Genomic DNA, 21640 nt, shown 5'->3' with positions numbered 1-21640 from the left:
TTAACCAAAACTTCCTCATCCCTCCCTCAAGTCTCATTTCACATAAGTATTTGGATTTGACTATAAATTCCTAGAAAGTTTTGCTGTTTTTATAACTCCCTTTCACCGACAGCACCCAGAGCTTTATTTAGCAACACATTTTATACCTATTGATAACTGATTCATTCATTTTTCCTCTAAACATAAAGATTTAGAGAAAGGCCTTACTTAAGATACAACTGCCTGTAGATGTCACTTCTGAACAAGGGCAGCGAAGACATTCTTTAGTGGCATCAGGACTCTGGTAAAATCCTTCTTTGCATTCTTCACAGTGATTCCCTTTGCTATTTCTCTGGCAGTTTAAACAAGCACCTAAAAGAAGCAAATTATTTTAAGAAGTTAAAGATTTACTCTGAAAGCACAGTAACTTTACATAAATCATACCTGCAACCAAAAAACCTTAAGAATCCTGGCCAGTGTTGCACAGTGGTTAGAGCATCAGCCTGCAGACTGAAGGGTCGTGGGTTTGATTTCTGGTCAAGGGCACGTACCTGGGTTGCAGGTTTGACCCCCAGCCACGGTTGGGCATGTGTGGGAGGCAACCAATCAATGTGTCTCTCTCACATTGATGTTTCTCTCTCTCTCTCCCTCTCCCTTTCACATTCTCTAAAAATCAATGGGAAAAATATCCTTGAGTGAGGATTAACCAAAAAAAAAAAAAAAAGAGTCAACCAGAAAAAGTTATCCAATAGAGATTGGACAGAGTTCAGTTCCTACCCCATCTTACCTCTACATTGGCCAAGTTTTTAAGTTTGATGTCCCCTACTAGATTGCAGACTCTTCAGGGAAAGGTGACTAGAGTTGCAATAAGCCCTTGTTGATTGACTACATACTGAAAGCAGCATGCAAATAGTTATTTGCAAAGAAAAAATAAAAACAATCTAAAAATCATTGAAAGAAAATAGATAAATTGTACTATTTTAATCACTGGGATGCTGAGTTAAATAAGCAAACTAGACCTATATGTTATGAACATACATAAATCTTAAAAACAACATTGGTTTAAAAAAGCAAAATTGGAGAATGATACATACGGAAGGAGAGTATTTACTTACTATGTAAAAAAATTTTAATCCTCACCCGAGGATATGTTTTTATTGATTTTAGAGAGATAGGAAGGTGGGGGGAGAGAGAAACATCAGTTGGTTGCTTCCCATATGTACTCCAACCAGGGACTGAATCCGAAACATAAGTATGTGCCCTGACCAGGAATCGAACCCACAACCTTTTGGTGTACAGGACCACACTCCAACCAAATGAGCCACCTGGCCAGGGCTATTTTGTAAAAGTTTAAGAACCACACTAAACAATACTAAAAAAATAGATACAAAATACACCAAGCAGATTAGATAGATAGATAGATAGATAGATAGATAGATAGATAGATAGATAGATAGATGATAGATAGATAGATAGATAGATAGATGATAGATAGATAGATAGATAGATAGATAGATAGATAGATAGATAGATAGATGTAGTAAAAATTAAATGTTGATTGAGAGGGTACAGGCAAATTTTATGCTCTGCTTATCTCTGTGGAGGGAGAAAAATGAGACCAGGGGAAAAAACAGAGAGGACTCCAACTTTATCTGAAATTCTCTATTTCAAATATATAACTATATACACATATATATAACTATTAAGCAAAATATAAAAATGTTAATATTTATTAATTCTAGGTGTGGGTACATGGGTATTTGTTATATTGTTCTCCATACATTTTTATATTTAAAAATTCAAAATAAAAGTGAAAACAATTAATAAAAAAAAAAGAAAGGAGACAAACAAAGTTATGTGTTTTTTAATAATACTCTTTGGTACCCTAGTAGTAAGGATATTCTACAGGCACTGAAGCAGCATAATGTCTGAAAATAGGAAATGAAAAAGTACCCTGTCATTTACATTCCTTCTTTAGGGGCCACAAAGATTCAAAGGAACACTCAGAACTATTACAGAAATAAGTGAGCAACCTCGACATAGATATCTAGGAATATAATGAAATTTTAAATGGTAAGCTAAATTCATAACCAGTTTATTTTATTTATTTTCCTTACTAGTAAAATAGTTACTAAAAAGGGGAGAGAGAATGAGGTTGTGAAATAAAATACTCTGACAACTGGAGGAAGATTTGAAAAAGTAAAAGAATGAAAATGTTACTAACATACATGTCAAATCTCAATTCTTTTTTATTGACATATAATTGACATACAATATCCTATTAGTTTCCGGTGTACATCATAGTTATTTGATAGTTATGATCCCCACAATAAGTCTAGTGGCCATCTATCACTATACAAAGTTATTATAATATTATTAACTATATCCCCTATGCTGTACATTATGTCCCCGAGACTTACTTATTTTATAATTGGAAGTCTATACTTATTAATCTCCTTCACCTATTTCACGTACCCTCTAAGCAATCCCATTTCTAATAACCACCAGTTTGTTTCCTGTTTGTCTCCTGTTTTCTGTTTCTGTTTTGTTTTGTTTGTTCATGTGTTTTGTTTTTTAGAGTCCACATATACATAAAATCATAGAGTATTTGTCTTTCTCTATCTGACTTATTTCATTTAGCATAATACCCTGTAGGTTCATCCATGTTGTTGTAAATGGCAAGATTTCATTCTTTTTATGGCTGGGTAATATTCCATTGTATATATATATATATATATATATATATATATATATATATATATATATATATATATATATATATACCACATTTTCTTTCTATACTATTTATCTATCAATGGACACTTAGGTTGGAAAAGTCAAAACCTGCATTGTATAAAAAATTTGTCTACCTGCTCTCCCCCTATTTAAAATGTCCAATGGAAATAATTTTTAAAGAAAAAAGTTCTGATTAAGTATTAAACTTTAGTATAAAAATACCTCAAAAAAGTTGACAGTTCTGTAACAGAATATGGACATTTGGGGCAAGATGCATTCAAATAACATGCCATTTGCAAAGTGGCAAGAAAAGGTCATATTGCTACTCTTGTTAAAAAATGATAAATACATATACTTTTAAAACTCTGCTCCTATACTGCTACTGGACCTATATGCTTTTTATTTGGGGGCCTTTTACTATTCTAGATAAGACCCCCAAACCTTTGTCTTTGTTCCTATCACAATATAATTTCACTCTTTTAAACCATTTATGTTACAATATTTAAATGTTTTCCAGTAAGATTTCTTATTTCTATTTGTTTTAAGACATACCCTGCAATGAGAAGTCTATAAGAAAAAAATAACCCTATGTGGTAAATATGTTATCTCAAAAGTCAAGACAAAAACAAGTATAATAACTAAACGCATTAGTTCTTAAAAATGCATCACTCAACATTGCTTTAAAAATAGCATGTGCCAAAGAACTTATATGCATATATGCATAACCCACAGACACAGACAATAGTATGGGGAAGGCCTGGGGGGTTGGGTGGAAGGGATCAATGTGGGGGAAAAGAAGACATCTGTAATACCTTCAACAATAAAGATGAATTTTAAAAAACTAGCATGTACCTGGAACACAGCTATAGAGGGAGAAAATTAATAAATTAAAGACAGGCCAGACAGAAACACACCAGAATGCTAACAATAGTTGTGAGGGGCAACAATCCCTTCAGTGTTTTTTTCCTAATTGTCAAATTGTCTCTGGTATACATGTATCACTTTTATTTTTATTATCTTGATTTTTTTCTGATTACAAAATTAATACATTGTAAAATATATGACATACATATTGTAAAATATTTCAAGAACTCCAGCAATTTTCAAACATTTCATGTAGAAACTTGAAGATTGATTTTTATAATAAAAATAAAGATCATAACCTTTAAAATACATATACAGTAGAAATTAAAAATTGAATTTGCTTTTGTAACAGCTTACAATTCCTCTCTGGGAAGCAACACAGCATAAGAAAGATGGTATGGTATTTCATGTCAAATCTGAGTTCCATTCCCAGCTCAACCTCTTATCAGCCACATGACCTTCAGCAAATAACTTCTCTGAGTTTTCCTTTCTAAGCTGTTAAATGGAATGATAATTCTTTGGCTAATGATTTGATATAATGTAAATATTTCAAAGAATGAAAGGCTATTCCATAGCATATAATATTTTCTCTTTATGCTTCAATTTCCTCATCTATAAATTATGACAGCTGCTAGATAAGATCCAAGTCTCCTTTAAAATAAAAAATGTAAGGATCTTTCTTTTATGATAAATGATATATAAAAATTAGCTAAAGTTTAATTTTGTTCATAATGCTCTTCCTGGAACCTCCCATATATAATAATACTGTCTTAAAATTCACATAATCTTTACTGAAATATAGCCCAAAAAAAAGAAGCAATGAGTGTTTCCTGAAGATGATTTCATGCTCCTTGGCTAAGCATCAGAAATAATCTGGTAATGGTAACCAAGAAAATAACTAACTGATCAAGGAAAAGAATGTAGGGTTCCTTTTCAAATAAATTCAGTGACAAAGCTTGAAAACAATAAACCGCCACCTGTAAAAAAAACCTTCCTTATGTGTTTTGCTATTTTGCAAGGTACTGTGTTGTGGAAAAATGTCTGATCCTGTCTACAGGACAGAAGGTAAACCTTAACCTGTTAAACAGAAAGAAGGCCAAGCCTACATGAATGAGGGAGAAAGTACCAAGAGACAAGGTCAAAGAGAAAGGCAGGGGCCTTAAAATGTTAAGTCATGTAGGCCGGGGAAAGAAGTTTGAATTTTATTCCAAGAGGGAAGCCATTGGAGGGTTTAAGCGTGGGCTTGACTTATAGGGTAAAATGGAGTTACTGCCCTGGCAGGGTGTGGCTCAGCTGGTTGAGTGTCCTCCCATGCAGCAAAAGGGCACTGGTTCGATTCCCCTCTCAGGGCACATGCCCAGGTTTCGGGCCTGATCCCCAGTCGGGGGTGTGCAGAAGACAGATGATCAATGTTCCTCTCTCTCTCCCTCTCCTTTCCTCTCTTTCTAAAAAAAAAAAAAATCTTTTTAAAAAGTTGTTTTGTATGTGTTAGGATTATGTTGCCAATTAAAGCATTCTAGTGAAGATGTCAATGCACTGTTAGATCTTGGAGTGCAAAGATCAAGAAAGAATGTAAATCTGGTAATCAGCACACATATAGATGGCACTTAAATTAAATCCAGGGGACTGAATGAGGTCATTTACGGAGCATATAAATGGAGAAGACAAGCATTCCTAGGACTGAGCTCTGAGGCACTCCAGGGCTTATAGTAGAACAGAGGAAGATGGAGCAGAGCCAATTGAGGACGGGAAAAAGCCAGGAAAGTGTGATATCTTAAAGTGAAAATCACTGAGGAGTGGGGTGGTAAACTCAGTCAAGCTGCCAAGGTCAAGTTATTCTCCATGGAACACTATGAATACATGCAGGAGCTGAATTCTTAAAAAGAAGTACACAATATGTACATAAAGTTCTAGTTTAAGAAATAACAGTCCCCCACCTCCACTTTAAGGGAAATGTGTGTTCAATAAAGAAAATCTAGAAAAATATAGGAGAGTAGAAAGAAAAAATACCCTAAAAAATTTGTTATTAAGATTTTAAATACGTTTCCTTGAAATCTCCATATATAGAGGTTTGGATTTTGTTTTTTAAATATTCTAAACATATCCCACATGTCATTTTATACCCTGCTTCTTTCACTCTCTCACGTTGTTATATATCATTCTTTAAAACATTTTCATGACAAAATAATAATAGTTTCCATTTATTGATTGCTTATAATGAGCCAGGCACCATATTAAGGGCTTTATAAATATATTGTATTGAATCCTCACAACAACCCATTAGGCAGTTACTGTTATTATCCCAAATTTCTAGATTTAAAAAAAAAAAACAAAACAGGCTAAGTAACTTACACAGGTAAAGATTTCACTTTCTGTGCTCTTAACTATGTATTGCTTAACATAATTTGCTTCATTCCATTATAAATAGTGTAGTCTAATTTTTTAGAATTGTAACTACCACTTTGATGAACATCTTTGAACATAAAGCTTTTTATGAATTTAGAATTATTTCCTCAGAATAGATTCCTAGAAACAGAATTACTGAATCAAAGAAGTATTTTTAAGACTTCTGATACACACTGTCAAATTTCTTTCGAAAATGTTTTCTTATATCTTATCACAAAATTTATCTTATCACAAAAAGGTTACTTTAAAAATCTACATCAATCTAAAATACAAGGTATAGAAAGCGACTAGAGCAGGAAAAATAAGGACTATGAAAACATCATAAGTGGCCACCAGAGGGCAACCTTATCACAGCACTCTTGAAAAAAATCTCATTTGAGTCAAAAGACTGATTTTATATTAAGCTTACAGTTTTAAATCAAGTACCAGGGATCCTTCAAGTTGGATTCCACTTTTATTATATTTCAAAACAGAGAAAAGATTTATTTCTCTTATTACTAGCTCATTTAGAAATCATAAACACAAAAAGGATTTATTTTGCCTTAAATTATCTCCAGAGCAAGGGCAGGTTGGAATTTAGTTAACATTAAAGAGAGCTAGCTTATTGCTGCAAGGAAAATGAGAAGTGACAACCAGCAATGTAGACTGCTTCCTGGTACCACAAAAGATCTAGGGAGCAATTTAAATCAGCTCAGTATGATGAAGCATTTCTGTCATTACCCAGGATTGGAACTCATCCTTCCTCTGTATGTATTTCCACTTACTTGTCCATTTATTCAACAAAAATTCAGTGAGTATTTACTATTTGCTAAAGATGGTGTACAATGGTGAACAAAACTGATGTGGAACTTACAATGTAGTGACTAAGCCATATGTGATTCATAATCACAAATAAATATGCAATTACAAACTGTGACAAGTGCTATGAAAAAAATACAAGTGTAAATGAGAGTGTATAAATGGGAATTGTCATTTATCCTGGAGCATCAGGAACTGCTTTCTGGTAAAGTAACCTTTAAATGAAGGCCTGAAGGAAGGATATGATTTATTAAGGTAAAGGGTCCAGGGTTGGGGATAGAGAAGCATTAGAAAGGCCATTCTAGCCAAAGAAAAGATCATGTATGAGAACCTTTGGACAAAGGAACATAGCTTGTTTTAGGAACAGAAGTCAGTATGACTGGATCATAGACAGTAAAAAAAAAGAATAGCACAAGATACAACTGGCAAGTAGGCAGAGACCAGATCACATAATAGAAAAACAAACACACACAATTTCTTCTCAATAAATTTGTTTCACCACAGAGTAGAGGATTAGAATGAAGAATAAGCTTTCAACACAGGTTTTTTTCAGGATACTTGCACATTTTCAAATATTCTGCTACCTTGCTCTCATAAAAACACGAGTGTACTTGTCAGACTAGTGTCCTGAATTTTTTGTTGGGGAAAAAAATATTTCCATGAAAGTCCCTCTAATCCTTACATTTAGGAAAACTAAAAACCAGAAAAGTTTATTGTCTTCAGTTTTTTTATAGTTTGATTAAGTTTGCCTAAATGTGGTTTTCTTGTTTTTATACTGCCTAGGGTTTGCTGAGGTTTTGAATCTGTGGATTGATATAGTTTATTAATTTGGAAAAGTCTTGGCCAATTATCTCTTCAGATATTTCTTCTGCTCCAATCTCTCTTTCCCTTCTGAGCCTCTAATTATATTTATGTTATACTTTTGGCTGTACTCCACAAGTTTTTGCTGCTCTGTTCTTTCCATTGCACTTTTTCCCCTCTATACTTTAGTTTGGATATTTTTAATTGAGCTATATTTGAATCCACTAACCTTGTCTCCACTGTGTACAATCTGCTGTTAAACCCATGCAATGAGTTAGTCATTTCATATGTTGTATTTTTTGTTCTAGGTTGTCCTTCTGATTTTTTTATAGATTCAAATTCTCCTGAAATTTTCCCTCATTTCACCTATTCTGTCTATTTTCTTAAAAAATTAATTTTAGTTATTATTATTTTTTAATACTCACCCGAGGATACTTTTTCCATTGATTTTTAGAAAGAGTGGAAGGGAAGGAGAGAAAGACAGAGAGAGAAACATAAATGTGAGACACATCAAGTGGTTGCCTCCTACATGAGCCCTGAGTGGGGCCAGGGATTGAACCTGCAACCCAGGTACTTGCCCTTGACCAGGAATGGAACCCAGGTCCCTTTGGTCCACAGGATGACCACTCAACCAAACCAGCCAGGGCATTAATTTTAGTTGTTTTAAAGTCATTGTATGTTAATTCTAACATCAGGATCACCTATGGGTCTGCTTCCGTGGTTTTTCTCTTTATTATTGGTCATATTTTCCTGCCTCAGCATTGTCTAGTACTTTTTATTACATGCCAGATACAGCTTATAAAAGAACCACAGATGACTCACCCTTCCTGTGTTAGGCAAATACAATAAGAGGATCTCCTCAACCCAATTAGAAACTGAGATGGGTTGAGGACCAGCTGCAATTTCAGTATGAGTCAGTTCACCAATGGTTCATCACAATTCTTGGTCATGGCCCTCTAAGGTTTTTGACTGAGAACCTAACAGGCCTGAGTCTCCTCAGCCCTGAAAGACTGCAACAGAACCAGCATTTCTCTTTGGTGATTTGGGCCTAGGTCCTACTCCACACACCTTCAAAATCTGACTGTCTTGAGAGAGAGATGGCTGTATGTTGTAGCAGGCCCTCTTTAAAGGCCACAAGACTGAGAGATTTCTTTCTACCTTTTGGGCCAGCCTTCCATCTCCTACACAGTCAGCTAAGGTCCTAAAAGAAAACTGGCCTTGTGTTTAGGGCTCCTCTAGTTTCCAATCCATCACACAAGCCCCAAATGACTGGCAAAAGCTCTTCTTATATCTGTTTCCTCAAGAAGAATTACTTTGCTTGGGCCAACCTTGCTCTTTAGCCTGTGCCCAGAATTATCAAATATCCCCTGGAAAGGAAATGGCTGTAATCCTCAGTTCACTTAGGAAGAGTTCTACCCTTTCTGGAATTTTAGTTCAAATCATCCTCCTTGCTTCCATAGCTCTCCAACCAATATGATTTTTGAAATTTATGTGTGCGTGTATTTTCAAGTTGTTGTTGTTGCAGGAGTTTGGCTTACTATGACCTATTACATCCCACTTAGAGGAGAAAGATCCTTAGGAACTATTTGGAAAGAATCAACCTATAGATGAAGGACCTCAAAATAAAAAGAACAATGGAAGAGAGACAACAAGATGGCCACATAAGTAACCATGGTACCCACCGCCTCCCACAACCACATCAAAATTACAACTAAATACAGAACCACCATCATTCATTACCTCCAAAAATCTAGCTGAACATAAGTCCTACAATGAGGGAACTGAAGAAGGATTGAGATGGGTAGGAGGGGCAGAGACATGGGGCAGAATCTGGGATGAATCGCGGAGGTAGGCCATGGTCCCACACCCAGGTGCAGCAGTTTAAACCCAGGAGGGATATCTTGGCGGTGGAGGTTTCCCAGGAGAGCAAGGGGTCCCAGCCCAGCTCAGGCCCCCCAGCCCAGGATTCCAGTGCTGGGAAGAGAAGTCCCCACAGCTTTGGGCTATAAAAACCAGTGGGGATTGTGATTGAGGGATGCGGAGGCTGCGGGAGTCCCAGGCAGTTCCTCTTAAAGGGCCCGCCCACAGACCTACAAGAACTCCCTCCCTCTCAGCTCTAGCACTCAGCAGCAGCTTGAAAGGAAACCAGAACATCTGAGGAGGGACTAACATGCCTGGGATCAGGGCGAGATCTAGAGGGGCAGCTTTCTCACAGACAGAAGAGCTGGCAGAGGCCCAGCTCTTCAAGAAGCCCAACATTCGTATTATGGGGGTGCCAGGAGGAGAAAGAGAGCAAGAAACTGAAAACCTATTTGAAAAAATAATGACAGAAAACTTCCCCTACCTGATGAAAGAAATAGACTTACAAGTCCAGGAAGCACAGAGAGTCCTAAACAAGAGGAACCCAAAGAGGCCCACACCAAGACACATCATAATTAAAGACAGAGAGAATCTTAAAAGCAGCAAGAGAAAAGCAATTAGTTGCCTATAAGAGAGAACCCATAAGACTGTAAGCTGATTTCTCAATAGAAACTTTGCAGGCCAGAAGGGAGTGGCAAAAAATATTCAAAGTGGTGAAAAGCAAGAACCTACAACCAAGATTACTCTACCCAGCAAAGCTATCATTTAGAATTGAAGGTCAGGTAAAGAGCTTCACAGATAAGAAAAAGCTAAAGGAGTTCATCACCACCAGACCAGTTCTACATGAAATGTTGAAGGGTCTTCTTTAAGAACAAGCTAATGAACAAAAGAAACTGACAAAACAGACCCAGAAACATTGAAGCATGCAACAGTCATATCTCAGAGGGAAGAGGGGCGGGGGGTGGGAGGTGGGAAGAGATTAACCAAAGTAGTTATATGCATATGCATAACCCATGGACACAGACAATAATGGGGTAAAGGCCTGGGGAGGGGGTGGGAGCGAGGTGGAGGGGGTTAATGGGGGGGGGAATGGGACACCTTTAATACTTTCAACAATAAAGATAAGTAAAAAAATTAAAAGTAAAATAAAATAAAAACAACAATCGACTAATTACACAAAAAGGTAAGGAAAGTTTGTACCTGTGAGAGCATCACAACTGGCAGACCGATTATTGCATTGGCAGGGCAAGCAGCCACTCCTGCTAAACCCATAATATCCATCTTGGCATTGATCACATGCAGAGCCGGTGACACCTACTTTACACTGGCATTTCCCAGAACTGCAAATAAAAGCAAAGACAATAAACAAAAGTAAATCAGTTTGAAAATTTTTGATGCCTAACATCCCATCATATGATGATCAACTAGATACTAAAGTAATGATTTTTTATTTTGAAAAAAATAAAAACTGAACAGCTTCATGACCATATAAATTCAAGTCACATAGTACTAACACTAATAATTTGTAAAAATTTAATCCCCTGCACTTGGGTAGTTTAAAATAAAAGATAAAGGAGCCATGGAGAATGTAAGTCCTAGTGCTTACAAATCTTTGTTTATTAAGCACCAGGGCATAGAACTAATACTACTGCTACATCTCATCCCCGAATCATTCCACAGTTCAATCAGCATCCACACTGCCCAATCTGGAGATGAAAAGGAAAACCACCTAGCCTTCACCCAACCTAGCTTCTGGATGAAGAATATGCAGACCAGGATCTTAATGAATTTGTCAACTAATATCCATTTAGATGCTAGAAACTTGATATAATTTTCTACTTTAGGTACAGGCTATATCAAAATATATCTGATCATTAAAGTAGAATTCACAGATATGTAAAATGACTATAATGGTGACACATATCACTTTCTGGATTAAATCCATATGAAAATTCTAGATTATCAACCCAAAAGGACTAAAAATCTAAAGTAAGAAAAATAGTTTATTTAATATCCCATGTCTTCCTATTAACCTATTTTATTTTCTTAGATGTCCATTACATAATTATTACCTCTTTCCAATCAGTGAAACTTAAACCTCTGTTGTTATTTCCAAGTCCTCTTACAATTACTCACTCAAATCCAATATATTACCAATTTCTATCAAATTTTCTTTCAAAATATCTCTTGGGCCCTAGCTGGTGTGGCTCAGTTGGTTAAAGTGTCATCCTGTGCACTGAAGGGTCACGAGTTCAATTCCTGACCAGGGCACATACCCAGGTTTCAGGTTTGATCCCTGGTTGGGCTCAAATGGGAGGCAACTGATAGATGTTTCCCACATCAATGTTTTTCTCTCTCTCCCCCTCCCTTCCTTTCTCTCCAAAATCAATAAAAACATATCCTTGGGTGAAGATTTTTTTAAAAAGATATTTTTGAAAACATCTCTTGATATTATTATTTCCTCTACAAACATCTCTCTTACAATGACTTTCTTCCTCCACCTCTCAAAAATTTTCCTGCTTTCAGGCTCATCTTTTTCCATGAAACTTTTCCCTGACTGGTCTAAAGAGATCTTTGGCTTCCTGACTTCGCATTCTCTGCACCATAAATTTTAACCTTAATTATGGTCTGTTCTATATTCTTTAATATATGTAATTCTTGTTTCTCTAGTTAAACTGTTAAAGACCTGAGGCAAAGACTGTATTGTACAGTTGTTTTTATTATTATCCTCAAGACATAGTACAAGCCTATGGATAGTGTGCTCTAACTATTTTCATTTCATGCATCTTACTTAATAAGCTTACTGAGTCCAGGGACCATATCTTAGCCATCTTAATATCCTCAGGGTCTAGTATAATACCTGGTTTGTTGTACGTTTGTTGTAATATATACTTGACAAATAAATGCTCAATAAATACACAAACTGAGTTTTAGAGTTAAGTACTGGAAGGGAAAAAGAAAGATGAAGGGCTACACTAATTACCAGGGTTCTCAGAACAACTAAAGTTATTTCCCTTTTTTTCTAACAGTGTAGCCCTTCTTTATATGCTCATTCTGTATCTCAAATTTTTAGGCTTCATCTGAGTAGATTTTGGCACCAGTTATACTGGATAAAAGACAATCCAAGGTAGAACTGTTTTTCAATATAATTTTTTAAGAGATTCAGCTCCTAATAATGAGCCCCTATGGTGTTAATTTTAGTTCAGGAGCCCAAGCTCAGATTGTTAATACCTACACAGCTCTTACACATATCATCAGTTAAAATAATCCCCTACTACTTCCCATATTCCTATTTCTGTAGTAAAAATAGAAGTTCTAAATTTGAGAGTTATTAGACTTTGCAGAATGGAAGTAAAGTAACATTCAACTCTGTGTCTTATATTTGTAGCATACAAACCAAAGGATTATTGTTTTGATTCTGTGAGATATGCCTTTCTCTTCATCAGCATCCCCTGGGCAAAATAATAAGGCTTTTGCCTTCTATCCCTATAAAAATATTTTGAGCAGCTGGAGTTGAAGTTTATTCTCTCTCCCACTTATCATGGTTCTCCACAACATCTCAGGATATGCCAAAAAGGAGTTGAGCAACAGCTCTACATGGAAGTTTTTTTATGGTTTTCCTCAAACAAAACCAGTCGACAAGGGAAAGCAAGCCAGGATTATATAATTAATAAATACTTAACATATCTTAAAGTCTTGTATCCAGAGAAGTAACCTATCAAAATCTGTATTTCTATCTTAAAGCTGCCTAGTGCATTGGGTTATTCAATTTCTTGACTAACAAATAATTTTACAGAAAATGTAAAATGGAACATCTGAGAGCAGGTGTGATGGTAACAACAATGAGCCATCATTTATTGAGGGATGTCAATAAGTATATATTCCCTCTAATCCTCAAAATAACTCTACTAGGTGAAGATCATAATCCTCATCTTATTATTGAGGAAACTCTGAAAGATTCAAGTTATTGTCCACACCTCGTAGTTATTTATACAAAGACAGACTTCCCCACTATACCATATTACCCACCCCTCCCTAAGTTTGACTCTAAATTTGTGCAAGAAATTTTCCTGCCAAACAACTTGACACCCACTTGGGTATCAAGCTTCATTAAGTAGCTTCCAGGCACCACAATTCACCATTTATTTAGGTTCTAACCCTGGTGAGCTGTTTCTGCCTTGCCCAGAATAAACCCCCATCTCTTTTCTCACTGCCAGTAAATTTCAGGCCTTCCTTCACAAATGCCAAGGTCTAACTGCTTGAAGAGAAACTGCAGCCTAGTAAAGTCCAAGGTTCTCAGAAGATACAAGCCTAAATATTTTGATACTTACTTAAAGCTTAATTAAAATTAAAATCTGTACTGATCACAGTATAGAAGATGAGCAGTTTTTTAAAATGCTACAGATATTTACATCAACAACCATGTCTCTTAAGTAACTTTGCAAAAAATTAAAAATAAAAAAATCCACCCCCATACATATATACAGTCTCACACAAGAATAACCCAAGATACTTAAAGATCTAGTAAAGAATATTTGTATTCATCAAAATGAAGTTCAAGAATATCTTATAACTCAACAAGAAGGAACCAGTCAATTTAAGTTTTGCTATACTGTCAGAAAATTATAAAGGATATAATGTACCTTTCAGAGAATGACTACAACAGTTCACTAGCCAATTTCCAAAGCTTATAAAATACTAACCAAAATATGCTTGCTTCTCATTTCCCTACAGACATTAGATTATTCAATATACAGAAGAATAAACAGTTATTTTTAATGAGAGTGTTTGCCTAATCTACCACCTATAAGAAAGAGACATTATCCTAGGATACCTAATAATCTAATACTAATAATTAATATTATTAATAATATATTAATAATTAATTGTTAATTGTTAATAATATATTACTAATATAAGATATAGGCAGTGTTCTCAAGGTGGATGCTACCCTTTAAGTGGACTTTCCCTTCATAATTCGGTCTGGGCACTCAGAAGACTGATTTAAGCAGGCATCTTTCTCCCTGGAGTATATGCGCCTTAGCTGATGATTTAAATAAAATAAAAAAATCCATGAACAACTTTATGAATCTTGATAAAGCAGTTGACTGGTCTAGACACCATGCTTCACTTTTCTTGGGTAGATTTAGAACAACAGGGAAGGAGATACTTTTTTCTCTTTTTTAAAAAATATACAGAATGGAGTAGGGAAGTTTAATTATGAGGCTGCACTAGTAGGCTTTTCCTCCATGTTACTCATGGCCCATGGCCAATCTCTGCATGTATAAGAATTAAATCACTCAGCAAATATAAAGCTTTCCCTGTGTGACTTCACTTATAGAATAAAGCCTTTACAACACCCCCTTTCATAGTCTCCTCTGTTAAAGACTGCTGAATGCTTTTTGAAGCAAAGGTCAATTATATAAATGCAGGGAAGAAAAAAAATAGGCCTGTTAACAAACCACTTATGCTTATCCATAGGTTTGAAATGAAAGAACCAAAGACTCTCATCTTCATATCCAGAGAATAAGGGCAAAGAATTAGATTCTAAATAGAAATCAGAAATCTATGCTACTGAGATAAACTAACAAAGGATTTAAGATAGAATTGCTCATCTGCTGTCACTCTTTATAGATATGAGTTAGCTGCTAGTAAAGTACTAACATAGTATGGAGAATTATATCAGAAAAAAAGAATATAGAATTAATGATAAAGGAAGCACAAGCACTGTGAAACTAAGCTGCACTAGTATAACTAAGCATGTATTACACACATCTTAAACTATTCCAAATGGAATTCTCAGGTTTTCTTATGGTGTAAGTACTTAGAAAATTTATCGCACTTATAGGTGTGAGCAACTATTACAAGGTTTGAACACTTAAAAATTATTTCTTACTATGTAAACAAGTAATGTATTTTCTGAAATGAGGCTATTAATATTTCAGAAGGAAATTCAGTGGCGTATCATCTCAAGATAGGGTACATATTTATGCCATACAAGTACTAACCAAAAGGTCCTATTAAAGGTTCTGTTTTGCTTAAGATGAGTGGGTGGAGAATCTTCAGAATTTCCACTATTTTATAATCACACTGATTAGGGTGGGAAGGGTGGAACACAGGAAGGGAGGTATCAGGATCTATGGAAAATTCATAGCCTGAGGAGACAGAGCTTGGTTCAAATTCCAGCTCTGCTAGTAACTAGCTGGAACCAAGTATTTATTCTATCTTAGACTCAGTATTCTCATTTGTAAAATGAAGGCAATTATACCAAACTCTGTAGGGTTAGTGTGAGAATTAAAGATTGCATATGCAGAGTACTTAGCATGTCTCTCTAGCACATAATCAGTACTCAAAAATGAAAGAAATATGAAGATAATGTCAATGACCTTAGAGCTTGAATTTTTATTCTGAGAATTGTAAGGAGAATGGGTTAGAATCTCTAGTAGGCAAAGATACACAACACTGAGTTATTTACTTTTCAAATTCTGTTAACAAAAATGGAAAAAATTTATGGAATAATTACTAGATTGGAGCAAAAATGTGGCTAGGAAAAGAAAGCACATTTTGAGCACATGGTAGAAAAGGCTTCTGGAAAGAGAATTAAAAATTGAGAAGGGAAAGGATCAGCAAAATCCTACATTAGGTGGGACCAAAGCCAGAGAGACTTGATGTGCTTTGGTACCAACTAGCTAACTGATTTAACTTTTCCCTTAAATTGTCAAAAGTCTTGGCATGTTTTGTTATAAAAAATACTATTTTCTTTCTAGGATTTACAAGCTATAACTTGTATGTATGGCATACCTTTAGATACCATGTTATCAATTTTCACTCAGGAAGTCACAAAATAACCAAAGATACAGTTCTAATTAGGGGAAATTAATTTATTGAGAAGCCTTGTTTTTCCTCCTTACTCCTTCCTCAGACAGTTTACCAGTTGGCAGTCTAACATGGAAAGAAGAAACAGAAAAAATAGATAATTAAATGTATCAATTTTTTCTTCTTCCACTTTTTTAATAACTAAACACAATTTAGTTTAGGGGGAGACAAAGTACTAGTTAAAACAGAATCTGAAATTACCAGTAAACTGAAGATTATAAACTCTCTCAATAATTTTAAAAGATTATTAAAAAACAGCTAGCCCTGGCTGGGTGGTTTGGTTGGTTAGAGCTTCATCCCATACACCAAAAGGCTGCAGGTTCAATGCCTGGTCAGGGCACATACCTAGGTTGGGGGTTCAGTCCCGGGTCAGGCTGAAAAATCATAATGGAGGCAACCATTGATGTTTCTCTCCCACATCAATGTTTCTCTCTCTAAAATCAGTAATTTTTTAAAAAGACAGCTAGAAAAAGGTTTTCTAACCAGAAAAAGCTTTTACATGGGAAAATAAACATAATAAAATTCTTAACAATTCTTAATTTCATGTTCATGTCATGGTATTATAAAAGTAATGAAAGAAACAGTTTCTCCTCTTTTGTTATGAAATAAACTCAATAATTAAACATTTTGGCAAAAGACCATTTGCATTTAGTGTTCCTCTATCTACAATCATGGAAAAGATCGTTATGCAATGAGCAAAGCTCCTTTTCTGGAGGGGGAAAAAAGATAGCTTTATTGTTGAAAACATTGGGCTATTATGCTAAACATTCCTTGTATTTTTGAGGGCAAATAGTCTAAAATATGTTTAGAGGAAATCCATATTCAGACAGAAATTCTTAATACTCAAAAAAGGTTTTGCCTAAGTACAAAAATATTTTTGATAGCTGATCTTACCAAAATCAAGCTTAAACGTTTACTTAAAAAGTCAGAAGTAAAACTTAATGGCAAAAAAATTTTAAAATGTCATATTTCCTAAGCCACAACTTGGGAAGAAAAGTTAATTCAACTAGGAAAGTTATTTCTTACTTCCTTAACTTTTTTTTTAATGAAAGAAATACAACCATAAGAATTCTCAAACCCACACAATTACTCAATTATTTGATTAGATATTTCTTCATTTCAAAAGTTCATATTGAAAAGAGAAAAATCATGAGGTCTCAGTATCACCTTTTTGAAAAGATGCTTCTCAAATATGTTAAAACTTTTATTCTTTTTTAACCATTGTAAAAGTTTCACTTAGTGAAAGGGTAATTATTAATACTTGATTTTGTGTATATGCTGTGTTACAAAAATTAACTCACATAATGGCTACAATTTAGAACTCATTTTCTCATAGAAATGACAGCATAAGTGGTGGCTTAGTTTCCAGAAAAGCAAACAAAAACCTGTTTAATTTAAAATGTTGATATTTACAGTGCTCAGGACCAAGTCCTTTAAAGCCAAGTCCTAAGCCCTTGAGTTCTGAACCCTCAGAGGGTGGAATGGTCAGAAGGCAATATTAACATTTCTTGAGTTCCTACTATGGAGTTATAAATAAAATACATAGCACAATACTTACATATGTATTACTTAATTTAGTCCTTACAATAATTCTATGACATTCATTAGTCTCAGCTTTGCAACTTTCTGTTTGATTATTGTGCAAGTTAAGTTTTCACATCTGAAAAATAATAATAACCCATTTCAAAATACTGTGAAAATTAGCTAAAATTACATACTTAAGTGCCTTCAAAATATTTGTAGCTCCATATGTGGTAAAATATTAATACTCTCAATATCCTTGATTGGTAGAGCTTCAGCAATGTAAACTGGCTCAATTTTTAAGGTCACACAGCTGGAGGGTAATCAGAATTAGGTCTTCTGTCTACTCATACAATGCTTTTTCTCTCTCTCATATATTATAGATTACTTCCATGTATTTAATGAAAGCAAGCCAGAAGGATTTAATGTGCTTATCTTAATAGACTTGCAACATTTCTCGAAGAAGCTTTTTATGTTAATCTTCTCCTGGCTCAATAGTCATTTAAATATCTCCTCTGATGAATAGAATTTTAAAATAACTGACAAAGAAATGAGACATTGCTTCTGATCTGTCTCAATACAATTCTAAGATCTGGGAGCTCTAGCTTCCTACCTGCATCTAGCACTGTTTGCAAATGTCCCATATTGCAGCCAGTTTCCTTGCAAAGCTTCCCCCCACCCAACAGTTTAATGATATAACCTTGCAAAGCTTTTTTAATCTTCATTTTAAATTGTGAAATATAGCATTCATTCAGAAATAGATGAATTTAAAGACAATAAAATTTAAAGAAAAACAAACTCAACACTTTGATACCCACTAGCAAGACATTTAAAGCCCCTTGAGTGGTCCTCCTCAATTGCATCTCCTTCTCTTGTCCCAAAAGCAACTAAGTTTTAATCACTCTTTAGCTCTTTAAGAGTTTTACCACCTCTGCATGTATTATTAAATAGTATATCATATAGTTTTGCCTGCTCTTAAACTTTATATTAATAAAAATCATTGTTTTATTTGATTTTACTCATTTTTCACTGCTGTATTATATTTCATCCCATGAAAATCACCCTATTTACTTATTCATTCTTCCAGACATTTGGGCTGTTTTCATTTGGTATTGTGGATAATGCTTCTGTGATCCTGCCTGTGCATGTCTTCTGATACACATGAGCATGCTTTTCTCTAGGGCATATACCAAGGAATGGACCTGCTACGTAATAGATCAACTTTGCTAGGCAATGCCTAACTGTTTTCCAAAGTGGTGGTAACAATTTACACTCCCATTACCAATGGAATAATGGTATCATTGCTCTATATCCTCACCAATACTTGATATCAACTTTTAAAATTTTTGCCAATCTGGCAGCTTGAAATGGTATCAAATTGTGGTTTTAAATTCCATTCTCCTTACAATTAATGAGATGGAACATGGTTTCATGTTTATTGGCTATTTGAGCTTCCTCTTTTATGAAGAGTCTGCCCAAATATTTTTGACACTGATTTACACACATTCTTTATATATTCCTGGAAAAACAATTCTATGTCAGGTTAATGTGCTACAATTGTCTTCTCTCAGTTTGTGGTTTTTCTTTCCACTCTTTTTATAAGTTTACAGATTAACAAAGTGTTAAGATATGAACTCTGGAGCTCCATTACCTGGATTCAAATCCTGGCTTTATGACTTACAAGCCATATGATCTTAAGTAAATTATTTAAACCCTTTATACCTCAGTTTCTTCACCTATAAAATGGAGAAAATAATAGTATCACTCTCTGAGGCTTGTTGTGAAGATTAACTTAGTTAATATGTGTTAATGCTAAGCATGTAGAATAGTGCCTGACACATAATGAAAACCATATAAGTATTGCTATTACATTAATACTATTGTTGAAGAAATCCTTTATAACCCCAAGGTTATTACAACACTTTCCTAAAATCTTTATGTTTTGCTTTTTATATTTAGGTCTTTAATCCACTCAAATTTTATTTTTGTATATGATGTAAGATAGAGGTCCAATCTCATTTTCTTCTTTATAGATAACCAAAGCTCTAGTACAATTCATTGAAAATTCCATCCTTTTATCCCTAAGCTTTAGTACCTCCTCTGCCATATGTCAAATGTCTTCATGTACATGGGTTTTTTCCTGGGCTTTCTTTTTTGTTCTATTTATCTACTTGTCCCTGAACCAATACAACAAACTTCAGCATGCATCAGAATGGCTTGTTATGATACTCATTGCTGAGCCCTATCCCAGAATTTCTGATTCAGTGGGTCTGGGATTGGGTTCAATGATCTAAATTTCTAATTCCCAGGTCATGCTGATATTAGTCTGAGCACCATACCTGGAGAACCACTGCACAAGATTAACTGAAAAAAATATCATACTCCTACCCTTGACTGATAAAGCTGCTTGATTTTCCACCTCTGGACTTGGTGCTCCACCCTTAATTTGGTATCAATTCTGATCTAAGAAAAGGGTATTTAATGCAATCAACCTCAGTGATCTTTCTGTCATTAAGTCCCATTTGCTACTGATTCCTTTTACCTTAGTGTCTTATACTCTCAATGGCTGAATTGCAGCTATAGTCCCTAGTTTCTTGATGCCTGGCTCAGTCCCAGCTGCTCTGCCTCCCTACTTCCCACCCAATAGCTAGCTATATGACACTTGCTTTCAATTCTCTCACATGTCAAATGCCTGCCACTTGAGCCCCAACAAGTAAGGTTGACTCAGCTTTGATATTCATAATGTCCTAATTTCTGATTTTGAAATGATTCTCCATGGATGCTCTCATTACTTCATGTTGCCTTCTTCTATGCAATATTTATTTACCTTGTAGTCTAGATCTGACTTCTAGATTTATGTCTCCATGGCCAGTTCCTAGGTAGATGAATCATGATCACTCACACCTAGACCTGTACTCACTGGAGACTCACACTGCCATATCTAAGCTTGACCATTCTATTTCAAGGTAGAGTGGGGAAAGCCTTGGAGTCAGATAGACCTGAGCTCAAATCTAAGCTCTGCCATTTATTAGTGATGCCATAATGCTAAGTAACTCATCTTCTAGGAGCAAGACAACTAAGTTTGTTCTGAGAAGTCAAAGAGGTTGTATGTGTAAAACATCAAGCACAGAGGTTTAACAGTGTTGCCTCTCCTGGATTGTACAGTTTCCTTAGGTAAACTGGTCAAAAAAGCAAATATATTTCTCTGCAAAAATTTTTCTTTCAAATACCTATAATATCTGTTTTACCAGACATTCTATTCAATTGTAGAGCTCTGTAAAAAATCAACTGAAAACCAACAAAAATAAAACTTAAAGAAATAGTCACAGTGTATGTGTTAGAAATTGACAGAAGATAGAAGGGATTCTTATATTGATAACATAAGCCAATATTACTGTTTTTGGCAGCATGAGAAGAATGTCTATGTCTTTCTGTACAGTATTTAAAATAAAACTTCTTAAACTTGATGTTATCTCAGGTCTCTATGAGAATCTATTGAATGCTATTATATTTTATAGACCACCTCCACAGAAATATGTACACATTTACTATTACATTTCACGTGCTTCCCTCCTCTTAGGTTAAGAACTCCTGACCTCGAGCACAGGAGCATATACTAACCCAGAACTGAAAACATGGGAATTTAATGTAACAGAAAGAACACGGGATATGCTTTCAGAAGGCCTTGAATTGACCCTTCTCATCACTCTGATATTTAGTAGATACTTAAGCTTGGGCTTATTATGTAACCTTTTGATTATTACTTCTTATCTGTAATTTGATGGATAATCATCCTTAT

General features: G+C 34.9%; 1 protein-coding gene across 1 annotated transcript in view; it reads right to left on the bottom strand.

Annotated features, from left to right (window-relative positions):
- Positions 1-21640, bottom strand: part of MEGF9 (multiple EGF like domains 9) — a 79705-nt gene that overhangs the window by 6992 nt on the left and 51073 nt on the right. The window contains exons 3-4 of the mRNA XM_016213663.2: positions 10645-10784; positions 208-351 (exon numbers count right to left, since the gene is read on the bottom strand). Coding sequence (XP_016069149.2) covers positions 208-351; positions 10645-10784 — 284 coding nt within the window. The remainder of the gene's footprint in view (positions 1-207; positions 352-10644; positions 10785-21640) is intronic.

Source organism: Miniopterus natalensis, chromosome 12, assembly GCF_054644295.1.
Source record: "Miniopterus natalensis isolate mMinNat1 chromosome 12, mMinNat1.hap1, whole genome shotgun sequence".
In the NCBI taxonomy this organism is placed as follows: Eukaryota; Metazoa; Chordata; class Mammalia; order Chiroptera; family Miniopteridae; genus Miniopterus; species Miniopterus natalensis.
This window is presented reverse-complemented; position numbering and strand designations above follow the sequence as displayed.